The 19495-nt window shown below is 42.7% G+C and overlaps 1 protein-coding gene across 1 annotated transcript in view; it reads left to right on the forward strand.

The window, feature by feature from the left end:
• FGF13 (fibroblast growth factor 13) overlaps positions 1-18094 on the forward strand; it is a 36134-nt gene extending 18040 nt beyond the window's left edge. Inside the window, exons 4-5 of the mRNA XM_070951895.1 lie at positions 13808-14006; positions 15750-18094. Of these exons, the coding sequence (XP_070807996.1) occupies positions 13808-14006; positions 15750-15886 (336 nt within the window). The 3' untranslated portion in view covers positions 15887-18094. The remainder of the gene's footprint in view (positions 1-13807; positions 14007-15749) is intronic.
• Positions 18095-19495: the final 1401 nt, after the last annotated feature.

A 19495-nucleotide genomic window follows, 5' to 3' on the forward strand; every position in this document is an offset into this window, starting at 1 on the left:
GTTGCGAAATCAGGTTGGCTCCAGGAAATGCTACTCAACGCAACCTGCTGTTCTCCATCCTCATTTCGGTGTGCGGTAAGAGAAGTTGCTAAAAGGACTTTTAGAGAACCTCTCCTTGCCTCAAGTGACCCTAAGGTTGACTTGTGTTCCTTTTTCACCGTTGAGCAATTTTGTGATGGAAGGGTGGAATTGATTCTGCCTGCTGTTTACAAGTAGAACCATAACATTTCTTTCAGGATGGACTTTGTGGGGGCAGAAAAGAAGAAAGGGAGAGAGAAAGAGAGAACCTCAGACCAAATATATCTAACAGAACAACAGAATAAGAGTCGGAAGGGACCTTGGAGGTCTTCTAGTCCAACCCTCTGCTTAGGCAGGAAACCCTACAACACTTCAGACAAATGGTTATCTAACATCTTCTTAAAAACTTCCAGTGTTGGAGCATTTACAACTTCTGGAGGCAAGTTGTTCCACTGGTTAATTGTTCTCACTGTCAGGAAATTTCTCCTTAGTTCTAGGTTGCTTCTCTCCTTGATGAGTTTCCATATGTTGCTTCTTGTCCTGCCTTCAGGTGCTTTGGAGAAGAGCTTGACTCCCTTTTCTTTGGGGCAGCCCCTGAGATATTGGAAGACTGCTATCATGTCTCCCCTAGTCCTTCTCTTCATCAAACTAGACATACCCAGTTCCTGCAACCGTTCTTTGTATGTTTTAGCCTACCTCTGCTTTGCTTACTCGTTTGATTTTTTTTCCTAATTCTGACTTTTTCTGAAAAGTATGTGTGATGACTGTAGTAAATTAACAGTTTAGGTAGATATATTTTCCCCTCCCTCTCCCAGGACTACATCTCCCATTATCTCCAGACATTAGATTAGGGAAATCTTTTGGGGGAAGGGGATTTCCCCATCATAGTAGAGTAGAGATTGTGAAGTTTGCAAATACAGGTGATTTTTTTTTTAAAGAGAAACATTCCTCTAGGAAAGCATTTCCTTTTTAATCCTCCCTTCTTTCTCAATCTTTTTTATCCGTGTTGAGTCTATATGTTGTTCTCTCTTTTGCTTTCTTCTTCTTCCTTTTTCCTCTTCTTCCCTTCTATTTTCTTCCTTCTCCTCTTCCTCCTTCTCCTTCTTCTCTTCTGGTGAGATTGATATCCATCCAGGTAAGACATCTTCAGTTTAATGAAGGCAAGATGAGTGGACAAATTTACGCCCTCTGAAATGTTATAAAATGTTGGAACACAAATACAATCAGAACCCCGTTTTCCTTCTCCTCCTCCTCCTCCTGCTCTTCCTCCTCCTCCTCCAAATTCTGTCCAGTTCTGCTTTTTAATTGAGGATTATTTATTTATTTATTTATTTTAAAAAAGGAGTTTGGAAGAATGAGAAAAATGCAGAACATATAGCCGACGTAAAGAAAAAAGTAGATTTTTTTTTTTACTTCTTCTGTCCTAGCTCCGTGACTCACCAGCTCACAACTAATGGGCTGGAGATTGCAAGTCAACTCCTGCTTCCATTCAAGCTGAACTCCTAACTTCATAGTCACCATGATGTAACACCAATAAGAGAGATTGTTACTGCCTTGTTTAGAATATTGTTTTTTTCTAACTTCCTCGTTCAAATTTTCCTGGCGGTATCCCCATCCGAGTCAAGGTCAATGAAGCATCGTCACCTGTTATAAACAAATCAGAGAAAGCGTTGTGTTTAATGTATAGAATGTCATATCACGAGAAGGTGGGAGCGGGGCTTACAACTAATTGTACAGCTGCTTGGATTCTTTTCAATGGCTCCATTTATCAAAGTTATCAGAGGGAAGTCATCATTCCATCTTTTGGAAAGTGATGTTGAGATCTTGCAAGTTTAACATCAGGCCAGCCTACAGAAAACGAGAGGAAGAGGGGGAAAAAACGGGTTGATCTGAGGATGGAAAATAAAAACCCCTGGAAGAAAGTTTTGTTGGGGGAAAAAAAATAATTGCAGCTTCAGAGAAATACGCCTGCCAGGCCTTTTGCAAGCTTGGAGAAAGTTAGATGAAATTGACTAATGAATATATCCCTGTGATGTGACAAGATCTGGATGGAGATTGATTCATAACTTAAGATGCTGCCAATGTCTAAGAGATTGAAGCAGGAGGGAGGGAGAAAGGAAGACAGAAGGTGCCTGAATGGAAAAATCTCTGAATTTTGTGTGTCTCTGAATTTAAGTGAGTTTGTGAAATGTGTTCAGGGATGGCTGATGAGTTTGCCCTCGGTTGCCGTTTCATGTTTTTCATTTCTAGTTTTATGTTCTTCAGGCTTTATGTGTTACTTATTTGCTACCGTATTGCTGTCTTTTATATATATATATCATTTTCATTAAGAATGTTCAACAGAAGATTAAAAATGAACAAAAACAAGGGGAAACGGAACAGGAGAAAAGAACAAAGGAAATGCCAAAAAGACAGAAAGAAAGAAAAAATAGAAAGAAGTACCTTCCGGTTTTTCTTTATAGCAATTATAAGTACAAATGCAAAATTACTTCTTTCTTGGTGCTTATAAAAATAGTCTTTCTTGGCATCCAAGGCTCTAATTACCGTTGGTTAAATCTTTGCCCTTTTTTAGCCACAGTTGTTTTACTTCTGTTTGTGGGTCTTTAAAGTTTGTGATTTTCTCCAATTCTTTCTCTTCTGTTGTGTCCAAGTACTGGTTGTCCATTATCCAGACTTTTTTGTCTTCCTTATCAACAATTGTTAAGGCTGGGGTGTGATGTGGCAGGTGCCTGTTCATTTGAATTCCAAAATCCCAGAGCGCCTTCGCTTTTTCATTTTCACTTACTGTGTCTATTTTGTGGTCCCACCCGTTCTTGCTTGTAGGCAAACGGTACTTCTTGCAGACATTGTAATGCACCATTGCTGCTACTTTGTCATGCCGCTGCTTGTAGTCAGTCTGGGTGATCTTCTGTTGCAGCAGCTAACCGGGTGATCCATTGTTTCTCCAGCTTCTTTGCGGAAGTGGCGTATGTGGTTGTCTTAACTCTCGCTTTGTAGGCATTTGTTCTTAAGATGCCGAATCAGCCCTTTTGTGACATTCTTCGATGTTCCTGCTCTTAGCGGTTGCCCAGTCTTGTCATTATCTGTATACACAACAAGGTGAAATCATCAACACTAGTTCTTTAGCGGATGTTGGCCTTCAAATTCTTCCCAAGAACCAATCTGGTGTCAAATTCTTTCCAACAATTTAGGATGTTCTAATGCAGGAGTCACCAACCTTTCAGACCTCAGGGACCACTAAGTTCATAATTTTAAATCCCGCGAACTACTAATACGATCTGCCTAATGACCTGCTGGGTGGGCGTGGCTAGGTGATCATGTGATTGGGTGGGCATGGCCAACTTGATGTCACTCACATCGAGGGGCACCTTGCCAGCCTCTACTCACCCCTTCCCTCCCAGCCACTCCTCGCCTGTCCACTGGGCTCCTTAGGACCCCAACAGGAAGCAGTTGTTGGAACTCAGCAGCCACCATGAGAAAGAGTTGGCAAAACAGCTCAGTTCAAATTGGATCTGACCGAGGAGGAGGCTCAGCAGAAGCACCTCACTGAGGACTAGGAGCATAGGCTTTTCAAGCAGAGGGAAGACCTCCGACCTGCACACAAAAAGACCCCGAAGGGGGAGACTCTCTACAGTAACACAAACATTGATTGCACATATCCGGCCCAGGGGCCGTAGTTTGAGGACCCCTGATTTAGTGCAATATTAAAAATGCAAATAATTTTTCTGCGGACCAGCAGCAGTCACCAAAATTTTCTCACGGACCACCAGTTGGTGACCGCTGTTCTAATGTATCAGCGTAATTTATGTGCCAATCCAAGCAGTGTGGCCTTTTGTGACAATGAGGATGAGGACGATTCCTTGCACGGGGCTTGAAGAAAAGAAGCTCTGCCAGGAGGCTCTTCCCCCTCTCTTTTCTGCTGCCAGCTTAATCTGAGAATTTCAAGTTGCGTTCCCTTCCCACCTCGCCCTTGATGTTACTCATTCAGAACAGGAAATGAAAAGCAAAGGACAGCTTCAAATTAATCAATCACTCTTCCACCCATTCCTGTTGTCACTCCAAGACGGAAGACGGCTGGCTATGAAATGGTTCCTCCAAAACAAGAAACTTGCATAAAGGCAAATCGAGATTCCTCAATGAGCGAGAACAAGCCCACATCTTGAATTCTAGATGCACCCCTATTTTTCTGTAGCTGCCAAAAGTTGTTTGGAGAAGGGGACATTAAGAGAGATAGCTGAGATAATGTGAGATTAATTGATGTCCAACGCAACGTAGCTGTTTTGTAAGGGAGGGGTTTCTGATTAGAAGGGGTATGTTTGAGGGATGGGGGCAGGGGTGAAATGAGGGCACCACCTCTCCTTTAAAATGAGATGGCTTTGGCTAGCCTTTCCTAACTGGATCCTCTCCAGGTTTCCTGGCCAATTCCCTTAATCCCAGATGTCTCGAAGCCAACGGGAGTTGAGTGTTTCTCAACTTCAGCAGCTAAGGGGGGGAGGGGCCTTTTCAGATTGAAAAGTTTGGGCAAAACTGGGAAGAGACATCACAGAAAATAGTCACGCAGCAGCTGTCACCATCCTCTCCCACACCCAACACCTCCAATCACCAAGAAAACTGGGAAACACAAGCAAGGGAGACCTGAAAAATATTCCTAAATGCCTCCAGAAGAAGGTAGAAAAGCAAAAGGGTTTATTTGCTTTAAATTTTCCAGGATTTTATTATTATTATTATTATTATTATTATTATTATTATTATTATTATTATTATTATTATTATTATATCAATCGATAGGATTGTCCAAGTAGACAACTGAACCTCAGGGAAGCTCAGAGAGGTTTGAAAAACCAGAAGCAGAGCCAACAAAATAACAAGAACACAGTTGTTGATTTGAAACATGATTTATGTTTCTAACCAATTTAACGACTCCATAATCCCTTGCGGGGTGAAGACTGGGCAACTGAATGGAGCTAGCAGAGTGTTTAATGGCCAGATGCCCTTCCTGTTACCCTTGAGGAGTTTTGTTCAACGGATATATTCTCATTGCTTTATCACAATTTGTTCTCGGGAGGTCGGAATGATACAGGTGCGGAAATTTCCCATGTGCAAAACTTTCGCCTTGTGGTTGGGTGGGGTCTTTGCAGGACCCTGAAAGTCTCTATTAAGCTGGAAGGGTGCAGAACATCTTCTTAAGATCCTCCAGAGAACGGCGAGAGATGCGAGCAGAGGGGTAGAAAAGGAATGCATGTACTAAGTTCATGATCTTGAAGTAGAACATCCATCGATGATTCATTCAGTCCAAAATTCAGCTATAACCAGTGGTGGGATTCAAATAATTTAGCAAACCGGTTCTCTGCCCTAATGATTTCTTCCAACAACCAGTTCACCAAACTGCTCAGAAAGTTAACAACCGGTTCTCCTGAAGTTCTCCATATGTGGCTCTTTCATCCCTCTGCTGTGGCTCCCTGTTGCTGGTTGGCTCCAAAATTGATAGTCAATTGATTAAAAAAAATTACTACCGGTTCTGTGGGTGTGGTTTGGTGGGCATGGCATGTCTTGGTGGGCATGGCAGGGGAAGGATATTTTAAAATCTCCATTTCCACCCCAATCCAGGGGGAAAATACTGCAAAATCTCCATTTCCTCCCTATTGGCTGGGACTTGGGAAGCAGAGAATAGATGGGGACGGGGCCAGTCAGAATTTTTACTACCGGTTCTCCGAACTACTCAAAATCAAGAACTACAGAGCCTGGATAGCTCTGCAGACAAGGCACTGTAATTTAACACCAGCTGTCTGCAATTAAAGTAAGTTCGAATCTTGCCAGGCTCAAGGTTGACTCAGCCTTCCATCCTTTCTAAGGTAGATAAATTGAGGACCCAGTTTGTGGGGGCAATAAGCTGACTTTGTATAAAATATACAAAAGTATGAAGGCTATTGCTTAACGCACTGTAAGCCGCCCTGAGTCTCCAGAGAAGGGCGGCATATAAATCAAATTTAAAAAAAAAAAATTCCGCTACCGGTTCTCCAGAACTGGTCAGAACCTGCTGAAACCCACCTCTGCTTTGGCATATAATGCCCATTGCTCTGACTGTGCCAACTCCTCTTGTCCACGGTGGAGTCCTATTAATGCCAGCAGCCTGAGACAGGTTGACAATCGTACCACTAAGAGACATTGGTTTGGAGATGCTGGTGTCTTTTTGTCCAGAGGTGGCTTTAAAAAGAGATCTTGAAAGTTCATTCACCCCTGTAATTTTATAACTGCACCTTGGCACTTGGGATGAGGAGAACAGCAAGACAGAAAGAATTGGTACGTTTTCATCTCGAGAAAGCCTTAATTTAATAATGCAGATTGGCTCAATTAAAGGGGGTGGGGGTGGCACCATCTTTTTATATTTTCAAATGACATCCTATTGATCTTCTTTCCCCCCCCTTTTTGGTTGGCGTGCCTGCATCTCCTCTTCATTTAATCTTGTTTGACTGAAATGATGCTTCAGTTGCCACAGTCCACCATTTCAATAACAAATTCCCCCTTTTTCTTGGCATTTATTACTGTTATTGTTCCTTTGCTGCTGTACCCCTGGCGTTCCTAACAACAGTCGCCCGCCAAACTTATAATTTAGCGTGCAGAAATCGAATGATGGAAGACATTAGACGGCGATTAAGGCAGAAGGAGACCGAAGAAAATTGTGGGATGGAGTTAACCAGGCAGAGGCTGACCGCCTGGGGCAGGAGGAAGGGAAGAAAGTCCATCCTTCTGTTTTGGGTTGTTGTTGTTTTATTTTTATTTATTTTTTTAGGAAACAGATAAAAACATAGTTATTTCATCAAGTTGCTTGGGAGCTAGACTGTTGTGGCAACCCCTCATGCCAATGGATTGTTTTGGGCCATTTTATGGAAAGATGGTGTAGATGTTGTTTCCAAGACGATGCGTACGATTTTAACCCCAATTGCATATCGGGGGACAGAGTCAGTAGAAGGGAATAGTGGATGGATGGATGGATGAATGGATGGATGGAAGGAAGGAAGGAAGGAAGGAAGGAAGGAAGGAAGGAAGGAAGGAAAAAGGAAATCAAGGAAGGGGAGGGAGGGAAGGAAAGAGGGAGAGAGGAAGAAAGGGAAGGAGGGAAGGAAGGAAATCAAGAAGGAAGGAAAATGAATGAATGAATGAGGAAGGAAGGAAGGAAGGAAGGAAGGAAGGAAGGAAGGAAGGAATAAATCAAAGAAGGAAGGAAGGAAGGAAATCAAGGGAGGGGAGGGAGGGAAAGAAAGAGGGAGAGAGGAAGAAAGGGAAAGAAGGAAGGAAGGAAGGAGAAAGAAATCAAAGAAGGAAGGAAATGAATGAATGAGGAAGGAAGGAAGGAAGGAAGGAAGGAAGGAAGGAAAAAAGGAAATCAAGGGAGGGGAGGGAGGGAAAGAAAGGGAGAGAGGAAGGAAGGAAGGAAGAAAATCAAGGAAGTAAGAAATCAAAGAAAGAAGGAAAGGAAGGAAATCAAGGAAGGAAATCAAGGAAGGAAGGAAAGAAGAGAGGGAGGGAGGGAGGGTTTTTCTGCTTTCTCAAAGTATTAAATAGTTCGTTTTCCATCAGAATCTGCTAATCACTTCTTTAACGTCCAACTGGGCAAATGGTCCTCAGCCAGTTTTACCTCGAAGTCTCTGCACTGGAGCCCAGCTGTGAGCTTCGATTGTCCAGGACCCTCGTTTAGAATAGAACCGAACAACTGAAATTAAAATATCACGGAGACAAAAGACAGGCCTAATTTTTAAAAGGAGAATCTCATAGATTGCTGTGTAATGGCCCACGAAATAAGAAAGGGCTCCTTAAATGAATAGTTTTGTTGTCTTCTGGTTCGCAATCCTGAAGAGAAGAAGGGTCTCCAGATCTTGAGCGTGTCTTCCGTTCCAAGATCTTCACCCTTGATTCGAGATCTTGGATGAGAATTTACTAGAAATTTCAGATCCTTCTGACAGACAAGAATACAATTTTAAAAAAATAAATAATCTCGGACAAAAGAGAATAACAAACCATTTCTGTACGGCTGCTGGGTTGTTTAAGATACCAGGAATCCAGCTCAATGCAAAGTTTTTATTTTCAAGAAAATAGGATTTTGAGATGACAAGAAGATTGCCAAGAAAAATGGAAGGAAAATGAACACCCAAGACAGGGTATTTTTGTCTTTATTTATTTTTTTCATTTTTGATGGTTTAAACTATTGGTGAAATGTAAAATTTGTTACTACCGGTCCTGTGGGTGTGGCTTGTTGAGGGGTTATATGACTAAGTGGGCGTGGCCAACTTTTTTTTTTTTACTTTTAAAACCATTTTTTCTACAACCTCTTGATTGTAAAAAAATGCTTTTAAAAGCCTCTGACGATCCCAGCTGAGTTGCCTGATCGGCAGAGGCTTTTTTTTTTCCTTTTAAAAACATTTTTTCTATAACCTCTTTGGCCGAAGAGGTTGTAGAAAAAATGCTTTTAAAAGCCTCTGACGATCCCAGCTGAGTTGCCTGATCGGCAGAGGCTTTTCTTTTCCTTTTAAAAACATTTTTTCTATAACCTCTTTGGCCGAAGAGGTTGTAGAAAAAATGCTTTTAAAAGCCTCTGACGATCCCAGCTGAGCCGCGCGATCATCAGAGGCTTTTTTTTTTACATTTAAAAGCATTTTTTCAGCCAAAGAGGTTGTAGAAAAAATGCTTTTAAAAATTTTTTTAAAAAAAGCCTCTGATGATTGCGCGGCTCAGCTGGGCATGGGGGGGGGCAGGGATTTTTGCTACCGGTTCTCCGAACCACCCGCCTCCATCGCTACCGGATCGGGTGATCCGGTCCGAACCGGGAGCATTTCACCCCTGGTTTAAACTGGTTGTTTTTTCCCTCTGACTGATTGCTGCGTACGTATTGTCACACCTTCACTTTCTGTTTGTGTTGCCTCTTCCATTGTTCATTTTTCTTCACTGCCAATTTCACTTCTTGGTGTGAGCTTATCACTCACACTTGATTTAATTTGGGATTGATCACTTTGGGGGGGGGAGGAGAATGGATCATGTGGCGGCTTTGTTGCCGTAGGAAATTAACCAATTCCTCATTAACCTCGCAGCTTTGTTATCCGTTCTGTCAAAAGCATTACTCAAATGTTGTGACGTTTTAAATTAAAGCTCTTGTCTGATTTCTGATGAATAAAGAGCCGGGAGCCTGTCTTAATAAGCCACGTGAACTGTGCAACAGACTGAGCCACGTTGGGTTTTTCCAAAGAGGTTGGAGAAAGAACCACGTCTTCTTGAACAAGTGCAAATGAATTTGGTGAAATCGGTGTTTTTTTAAGGTGATTTTCACAGGCTGGGATGAGGGCGAGCAGATCTTCCCCGATTCGGATTAGCCTCCTTTGCAAATTCGCAAGCCACGGTGATTTACCTCCTTTTTTTTTTTTACAGATTAACAGAGTCGGAAGGGATCTTGGAGGTCATCTAGTCCAACCCCCTGCCCAAGCAGGAGACCCTATACCCGTGATGGCAAACCTATGGCACGCGTGCCACAGGTGGCACACAGAGCCATATCTGTGGGCATGCAAGCAATGCCCTAGCTCAGCTCCAGCACATATGAACGCGCTGGCCAGCTGATTTTTGGGCCTTCCGGGCCTACCGGAAGTTGGGAAACGGGCCGTTACCAGCTTCCAGGGGGTGGGGAAGGCCGTTTATACCCTCCCCAGGCTCCTAGAAAGCCTCTGGAACCTGGGGAGGGCGAAAAACGGGCCTTCCGGTCCCACCAAAAGTCAGGAAATGGGCCGTTTCCGGCTTCCAGAAGGCCATTTTCGCCTTCCTCAGGCTTCAAGAAAGCATCTCGAGCCTGGGGAGGGCGAAAAAACAGGCCTAACATGCCCACCATGCCATCGCGTGCCAAAAGCAAGGGGAGGGCTTGACCTGCCCGCACTCCCCCTGCTTTTGGCACACAACGGCAAAAAAAAGGTTAGCCATCACTGCCCTATACCATTTCTGACAGATGGCAATCCAATCTCTTCTTGAAAGTTTCCATTGATGAAGCTCCCACAACTTCTGAAGGCAACTTCTCTTCCATGGATTGATGGTTCTCACTGTCAGGAAATTTCTCCTTATTTCAGCAAGCTGGCCTGGCCTAACTCCCATCTTTTAAATTTTTAAATTTTTTAATTCGTGATTTTACAAATTGGGTGTTTTAATCTGTGTTTCGGCCGAAATATTTAATAATTTTAAGGGACTTTTTAATATTTGTATTATCTGTATTTTATCTTGGCTGTTCACCGCCCTGAGTCCTTCGGGAGTAGGGCGGTATAGAAATTTGATTAATAAATAATAAATAAATTTCCAGGTTGAATCTCTCCTTGTTCAGTTTCCATTCATTATTCCTTGTCTGGCCTTCAGGTGCTTTGGAAAATAGCTTGACCCTCTTCTTCCTCTCTGTGGCAGCCCTTCAAATTTTGGAAGACTGCTATCCTGTCTCCCCTGGTCCTTCTCTTCACTAGACTAGCCATGCTCAGTTCCTGCAACCGTTCATCGTATATTTTAGCCTCCAGTCCCCTCATCATCTTGGTTGCTTTTGAAGATTTAATTATCAGTGGCCTTATTTTTCAAAGGTATCCAATATCAAGACCATTACCTTTGACCTCTCTTCCCTTTCTTCTCATAAATATTCTTGGAGCTCATCTTGTATAACTTCCAGCTCAATACCAGGGTCGGTAGAAGACTTCTGAGGGATGACCATCCAGTGTCTTCTGACTGACGATCCCCAACTGAGAAGAAAGCACCTCTTTGTGTGGCAAGCTGTTCTACTGTCAGACCTGGAAGCCATCTTTATATCTTTGAAACTTCAGGCTTCGGGCCTGCCACCAATTCAACTGTGGGAAACTGGGAGGGGGGATTGTATAGAGTGAAGAGGATATGTAGTCAAAATAACATTCTTTCTAGAAAGTCAAGGCCATTGTGCCCTGCAGCTGTGCTGAGAAGAATGAGGAGGTATCTTCTGTACCAGAGGGTACCTGATCGGTTCATGTGATGGACATGTGGGTGAAGGGCAAGGACTTGAACTTTCTTTTGGGCGAGGAAAACCCGGAAGCTCTCAGATTCGGGTTTTCCCAGATGTGCCAATATGACATCTCTAATAAAAGTGATGTCAGGTTCCGATATTATCTCAAATAAATTTCATTCTCAAACATAAAGTCTTTGATGAAATCTCTTATTTATTGAAGAATAACGATCTAGTCCTGAACTCATTTGCAGCCGAAACTGATCCTCTGATCCCAAACCCCTCCCTTTCCGTTCCTCAAATCTCAGTGTCACATTGGCCATCTTCCAAGTCCATCTTTCATCTCAGTTACTTCAAATCACAGGAATTTCCCCCTCCTCCCATCACCTAAGTGACGTTATCTGCCGGGGGAAAGAACTGGGTGAAAAAGTCAAGCTACTACTTCTAACAGGCTCTTTCCCACTCATTCATGTCAGCGCTTGGGAAATCATAGTTTGGAGCTCTGACAAGTGAGCTTTGAGGAACTTCAAGCCTCGGAATTTGATTTCGTTGGGGGTGTTACTTGGAACCCTGACATCTACCAGATGACAGTTCATAGGGTCCGTTCCTCCAAAGTTCCTCTGGACGTCCAGTCCAAGTGGTCAGGATTGTCTATGTCCTCGGGTAGTTTTGCATTCAAGCCTTTGACTTCTGGGCGTGAATGAAACTCAGAAGGATGCCACAGTCTACAGAAATGGTTCTTTGGGCTGAGATTGTTGCCCTCGGAAAGAAATTGGCTCGGTGACAGCAGAGTGGCTCGGCTCCTAATTTGAACATCCATCTTTGAATGCAGCAAGTTGTGTAGTCCCCAAACACAGCAAATTACTGTACTGAAGCTATAATCACCTTCTCCACACGCTCCAGGCTTCTCTTTTAGTGCTCTTAATTGGATGATGAGCTCCATGGTGTCCCATCTCCTTCCCACCAGTTTACTTCAGTGTGTGGTTTTTCTGTTGTTGTTGTTTTTTTGCGACTCGAAGAATACCGCCGTCGCCTCCTTATGCTGTGTCTTAAAGAAATATTTACCTGCAAGCATTTGAAATAGATGGACATCCACGACACACTATGCACATATAAATCCCAATTCAGAATCCATCTGACTAGTCAATATTCCGTATTCGTCATCTTCTTTTAACGACCCCATAATCCCTTGTGGGGTGGAGTCTGGGCTACTGAATGGAGCTAGCAGAGTGTTTACTGGCCGGATGCTCTTCCTGTTGCCAATGTGGAGTTTTCTTCAGCAGATAATATTCTCGCTGTGCCCAGAGAGAGAAATATCTGCCTCTACCTAGGATCGAACTCACAGCCTCCTGATTGTGAGGTGAGAGCTCCACCTCTAGGCCACCGCACCACTCCCAGTCAACATTCCGTATTGCTGGAAACCAATTCTGTGACTGGCCGATCAGAATCTGAACCTGTAATACCAACGTGATTTTCCCCCTGGATCTAAAATGTTATCAAATTAAAATGTTTGTGGAGTATAGTTAGGCTGTTGGACTAGGTCAAGGGTCAGCAGCCTGCGGCTCTGGAGCCGCATGTGGCTCTTTCATCCCTCTGCTGTGGCTCCCTGTTGCTGATTGGCTCCACAATTGATAGGACTTTCGGTTAGGACAGGTAGAGGAAAAAGGATGCCGCGCTAGGAGGAGACTCTATGGTGGGGGAACCGACTTCTAGTTGGCAGAGGAAAAAGGACGCCATGCTAGGAGGAGACTCTATGGTGGGGGAATCGGTCTTCCGGTTGGCTCCAGAATTGAACGAGGGCTTTGGGTTAAGACCTTTGTGGCCCTTTGAGTGTTTAAAGTTGCCGACCCCTAGACTAGCTTCAAGGACTCCCGGATCAATGTCCAATACTATCACAAAAGTTCACTGAGCAATTTGGAGAGCAGTTAAACTTTCTAGAGTCCACATAGAGTAGGGTTGTTTTTATGGTGGAAGAAAATAAATAAAGGAAGGAAGAAGTGGTATTATGGCCATCTAGCCTGTCTATTTGGATTTTTGCAATCTAGATCTCCAAAACCAAGCTTCCAAATAGATAAGACAGCCAATCGACTTGTTTGCTCTGATGGACCATCTAATTCTACCCCTTCTGCCATCACCACACAACGAGGATGAGGACACTAAGTCTTCAATTCCACAAGAGGTTTCTCTCGGACCGGACGATCCAGCCCGAACCGGGAGCATTTCACCCCTGTCCATGGTGCCAAACAATCACGGTTCATTTGAGATTGGCTCCCGGTCAGCTTCGCAAGCTTTCAAAAGCACCCTGGTCTGCAGCCGGTCCGATAAAAGATGATAAATAAATAATAGCAACGTAATGAGGTAGCTGGTAAATGTTGCGTTAACATCAGCCACTTGGTAAAAAGAGCATTTGCTTTTGACATCCATCCTTTGATCTTAATTTCTCCCTCCCCCACCTCCATACGAAACGCCTTTCCCCACCACCACCCATCTCCGTACAGAACTGCCAATTGTGATGGAGTAGCAAAATTCTCCTGCCGATCGATATTTCTTCACTTTAGATGTTGTGATGGCCTGGAGATGCAACGGGCCCATCTGCTCCCAAACTACATTATGGAGAAAGGAAAGCAGAGCAAGAACAGGGAGGGGCGGAGGCCGAGGCCAGCAAAAAATCGAATCATTTCTGCATTAACAGATGGGACTTTGTGCAAATATTGATCTCTCTTTTTTTTTTCATTTCTTTCCTTTCCTCCTCCTCCTCCCTCTCCCACCCCCGACACCCCGCTCCCGTCCCCCACCCTCTCCCTGCAGGAGCACTTCACACCGGAATGCAAGTTCAAAGAATCTGTTTTCGAAAATTATTACGTCACGTATTCTTCCATGATCTACCGGCAGATGCAATCGGGAAGAGGTTGGTACTTAGGTCTCAACAAAGAAGGCGAAGTCATGAAAGGAAACCACGTGAAGAAAAACAAGCCCGCGGCACACTTCCTTCCCAAACCGCTAAAAGGTAACACCCTTTCGATGTTACTCGGCTATTCGCAGAGAATTTTGAATACAATTTGTTTGTTTTCCCTCCTGCTGTTTTGATCTCGGGCAGAGGTGGTATTCAGCCGGTTCACCCGAACTGGTAGCGGAAATCGGAGGTGGGCCCATCCACCCACCCCCACCCCCACCCCAGCTCTATGCTGTCCTATTTAGGCACATTTTTGAGACGGGTGCATGCACGGAAGGCACCTCCGTGAGCAAAGCGCATGTACACTCACATGTGCGAACCAGTAGGGAAAGTAAGTGAATACGACCCCTGATCTCGGGGTGCTTGAGAATCCTTTTTGCATTTCTCTAAGAGGGGCTTTGGGAGTTTATTGGAGGCTTGGCCTTTGTCTTCTGCTCCATTGAATCTTGTTTATCTTTGGCTCTGTGTGTGTGTGTGCATAGCATAGTATAGCATAGCATAGCATAGCATAGCATAGCATAGCATAGCATAGCATAGCATAGCATAGCATAGCATAAATGGAGTGGAATGGAGTGGAGTGGAGTGGAGTGGAGTGGAATGGAATGGAATGGAATGGAATGGAATGGAATGGAATGGAATAGAATAGAATAGAATAGAATAGAATAGAATAGAATAGAATAGAATAGAATAGAATAGAATAGAATAGAATAGAATAGAGGCGAAGACAAGAGAAGAGAGATTGGAATAAATAGAATAGAATAGAATAGAATAGAATAGAATAGAATAGAATAGAATAGAATAGAATAGAATAGAATAGAATAGAATAGAATAGAGGAGAGGCGAAGACAAGACAAGACAAGAGAAGACAAGAGAAGAGAGATTGGAATAAATAGAGAATAGAATAGAATAGAATAGAATAGAATAGAATAGAATAGAATAGAATAGAATAGAATAGAATAGAATAGAATAGAATAGAATAGAGGCGAAGACAAGACAAGACAAGAGAAGACAAGAGAAGAGAGATTGGAATAAATAGAGAATAGAATAGAATAGAATAGAATAGAATAGAATAGAATAGAATAGAATAGAATAGAATAGAATAGAATAGAATAGAATAGAATAGAGGAGAGGCGAAGACAAGACAAGACAAGAGAAGACAAGAGAAGAGAGATTGGAATAAATAGAGAATAGAATAGAATAGAATAGAATAGAATAGAATAGAATAGAATAGAATAGAATAGAATAGAATAGAATAGAATAGAATAGAGGCGAAGACAAGACAAGACAAGAGAAGACAAGAGAAGAGAGATTGGAATAAATAGAGAATAGAATAGAATAGAATAGAATAGAATAGAATAGAATAGAATAGAATAGAATAGAATAGAATAGAAAATATGGAATGGAATGGAATGGAAAAGAAAAGAAAAGAAAAGAAAAGAAAAGAAAAGAAAAGAAAAGAAAAGAAAAGAAAAGAAAAGAAAAGAAAAGAAAAGAAAAGAAAAGAAAAGAAAAGAAAAGAAAAGAAAAGAAAAGAAAAGAAGAAAAGAAAAGAAAAAATGGAGTGGAGTGGAGTGGAGTGGAGTAGAGTAGAGTAGAGTAGAGTAGAGTAGAGTAGAGTAGAGTAGAGTAGAATAGAATAGAATAGAATAGAATAGAATAGAATAGAATAGAATAGAATAGAATAGAATTACAAGAGTGGGAAGGGATCGTGGAGGTCTTCGAGCCCAACCCTCTGCTTAAGCGGGAGACCCCGTCTGTGATTCTTCTCTGACTTTCCTTTCTCCTCCTTCCACCCAGTGGCCATGTACAAAGAACCCTCCCTCCATGACCTTACCGAATTCTCACGGTCTGGCAGTGGAACCCCGACGAAAAGCAGAAGCGTTTCGGGAGCGTTGAATGGCGGCAAATCTATGAGCCATAACGAATCGACGTAGCCAGGACGGAGAAGCTAGAGGAGAGAAGAAGCATCGCTTGGGGACTTTTTTTTACCTCTAGATCTGCTGTGGAGTCCTTATTTTTGCAAAAACAAACAAACAAACAAACACACCTACCATTCAGCCCTTCCCGACAAGCCAACAAACTGGGATAAAGTCTCTTGGCCTTTGATCAGCTACTTTTGGACTTTCCGGAGGTCCCCAAATCACCGTCAATGATTCGTGTCGAAGGAAAGATTCCCCCCCCCAGTGATGTAAAACGCAAACACGGGCCTAGCCAGACAAATATGAAGCAATGACCTCGCATTGAGTTTGCCTTTACTTCTTATCTTCACCTACCCTCTTTTGGGGGGGGGAACAAAAAATAAATTTAAAAAATCCCACAATATTTAAAAACACATTTTGGCTTTCTAACCGAGACAGAAATCCTGTCAAATATCTTTCTTTCTTTCTTTCTTTCTTTCTTTCTTTCTTTCTTTCTTTCTTTCTTTCTTTCTTTCTTTCTTTCTTTCTTTCTTTCTTTCTCTTCCTTCCTTTCTTTCATTTTTCCTTTGCTCTTTGAGGGAAATTTCAATATTTAATGTTTTATATAACAGTGGTTCAGGAAGGGGAAGGAGGACTCCATATGCCCTCTGTTTTTTTTTTGTTTTGTTTTTAGTTTACCATTTTATATATCATAAAGCTTGGTCAGGAAAAGAAATCTGAATATATCTCTCTTTTTTTCTTTTTTTTTCTTTGGGTTTATTTTATTTTTAATTTTTTTTGGGGGGGTCTCTCTTCTCTGGAAGGGGTTTTGAGCTGTGTCTTTACAAGCAAAGCAAAATCCTGCTAATATGCTAGTGTAATCTTGAGGAAAAAAAATAATCAATAAATCAGGTTTTGGAGCCGGATCGCAGTAAATCTCAGGCTCCAGCAAACAAAACAAAACAAAAAGTGTTCTTGTGATTTTAACACACACTGAGATATATACTGTTTTTTTATAGATTTGTAGTCATCCTTTCCAAGCCCTCATGCTAATCCCCCAGTCTGTAGGAACCGAGGTGTGTGTTAATTTCCCCGTCTGTGGAAAATAATTATTTTTTTAAAAAAACAGGCTGAATCGAGTTCTTCCCACAATGTAGATGTCCTTTTTTTCTTTTCTTTTCTTTTTTTCTCCTCCTCCTCCTCCTCTTCCTTCCGCTCTTCTCTTAATTTTGTGTATCATATTTTAAAAAACCCACAAAAACGAACGCAAAACCTGTGGAACGTACCTTCATTTTTCTAAAGACAGAAACTGTGGAACTAAAGTGACTTAACTCCATTTTTATAAAAGGGAAAATCATGACATCTTATTTGTAAACATCTTTCCTTTTTTTTGCTTCCCTGAAAATTTGGGGGTGGAGAGAGTTGAAGGTTATCCACGGATAAGTTGGGGGAAAAAAAGTCTTAACGCGGAAAGGAATTGCAATCCAGCCTGTTGAAGTGACTGGGATTGAAAGAAGGGAGATGATGGTTAATCTCTCCTGGTCTTGCCTTGAGAGAGGAGAAGCTGTTAAGACAGGAAAGGATGGGGGGGGAGGTGTTCCCCAAAATCTGGCTGGAAATTGGGTAGATCTTGGTGGAAGAAGAAAAAGTTCAAGGATCGATCACCGCATGGGAACCTTTCTGAATCCAATAGATAGGAATATTTGTAGTTCAGGCTTGAACCGTGGGATCCTTGGTGCTCACTGAGCTTTCTTGTAGATCTTTCATGACCCAACTAGGTAACCAGGCCAGATCCAGCTCCATCATCCAACATCAATGATGATGATGATGATAGTTGGGTTATGGAACATTTGCAAGAAAATCTTCGAGAGCACCAAGGATTCCCCTTCTTGAATCCTTATTTTCTATTTGCAAGAGGCTGGAATTGTATTTTCCTTCTCTGTTGTTGTTGGATTTTTTTTTTTTATTTTTTTTAAAGAAACAGAAGTAATGCAACCAGGGAGGGAGGGAGAGAGAGAAAGTTAAGTTTCTGTTTAGTTCATCATATCTCTTGCATGAGAGGGAAGTTGGAGACCGGCTTCAGAAGTTGCATGAACTGTTTAAGATTTTGTGCATTGCTCTCTGTCAAAGATAATGTGTACAAAGCAGATCTGGGGCCAGGATGAGCTGTTTCCGGTCGCTTTGTACAAAGGAGATGTTTATTATTTGTTGTATACAACCACGCACTGAATAAATGAATTTATATTAAGGTGTCCATTCTAAAAAAAAAAAAAAAAAAGAACAAAGAATAACAAAGCCTACCTTGTGGATTCATTCAGGTTCAGAACTTCTTACCTGGAGAAACCAGAGATTTAAAAAAAACCCCAGTCTTGTAAATTACAGAACTTCAATCTCAAACTTTCATTGCTGCTCGAGTGGGTTGGGTTCTTTGAATCCTGTAAGGAATCCTGGGATCTTTTCAAGATGCTAATAGAAAGCTGTAGGACAGAAGGTAGGGACGCGGTGGCTCAGCGGCTAAGACGCTGAGCTTGTCGAATCGAAAGGTCGGCCGTTCAGCGGTTCGAATCCCTAGTGCCGCGTAATGGGGTGAGCTCCCGTGACTTGTCCCAGCTTCTGCCAACCTAGCAGTTCAAAAGTGCATAAAAAAGGCAAGTAGAAAAAATAGGGACTACCTTTGGCGGGAAGGTAACAGTGTTCTGTGCGCCTTTGGCATTTATTCATGCCGGCCACAGGACCACAGAGACATCTTCGGACAGCGCTGGCTCTTCGGCTTTGAAACGGAGATGAGCACTGCCCCCTAGAGTCTGGAACGACTAGCGCATATGTGTGAGGGGAACCTTTACCTTCACCTTTAGGACGGAAGGTCTGCAGATTAATTCCATCCAGGTAGACATCTCCAGGTAGGACTGGAAAAGTACCCGAGAAGGCTTTGCACAGCCTCTTGGCAAGTCAGGGTCAATAACCATAGAGCGGGGGGGGGGGGGGGGGGCTTTCATTTTAAAGAAACTGTTAGGGGGAAAGTGTGAATGGATGGCAGGTGGAAGAACCTCCCAAAAGGAAACCTGCTCAAGACTTCCCATGCCAAATCCCCATCCTTCACCAGATCCAAAGGAGACGTTTCCATGAATACTAATACCATATCTTGGAGTCCTAGTGGACAATCACTAATTAAATATGAGCCAGCCGTGTGAGGCAGTTGCCAAAAAAAGCCAACACAGTTCTAGGCTGCATAAACAGAGGGATAGAATCAAGATCACGTGAAGTGCTAATACCACTTTATAATGCCTTGGTAAGGCCGCACTTGGAATCCTGCATCCAGTTTTGGTCACCACGATGTAATAATGATGTGGAGACTCTGGAAAGAGTGCAGAGAAGAGCAACAAAGAGGATTAGGGGACTGGAGGCTAAAACATATGAAGAACGGTTGCAGGAACTGGATATGTCTAGTTCAGGGGTCAGCAACCTGCGGCTCTGGAGCCGCATGTGGCTCTTTTGCCCCTCTGCTGTGGCTCCCTGTCACTCAACATATGCATCACAACCGCCAATGTGTGACACCCACCGGCACATGATTTATTGAGCTTTTCAACCCCCGGTAGGCCAACCATGGATAAATCCAAGAAAAGAAAAGTTTCAAAAGAAAACAAC

This window comes from Pituophis catenifer, unplaced genomic scaffold (genome assembly GCF_029215685.1).
Source record: "Pituophis catenifer annectens isolate HBS135680 unplaced genomic scaffold, rPitCat1.0.hap2 SCAF_11, whole genome shotgun sequence".
NCBI classification, from domain to species: Eukaryota; Metazoa; Chordata; class Lepidosauria; order Squamata; family Colubridae; genus Pituophis; species Pituophis catenifer.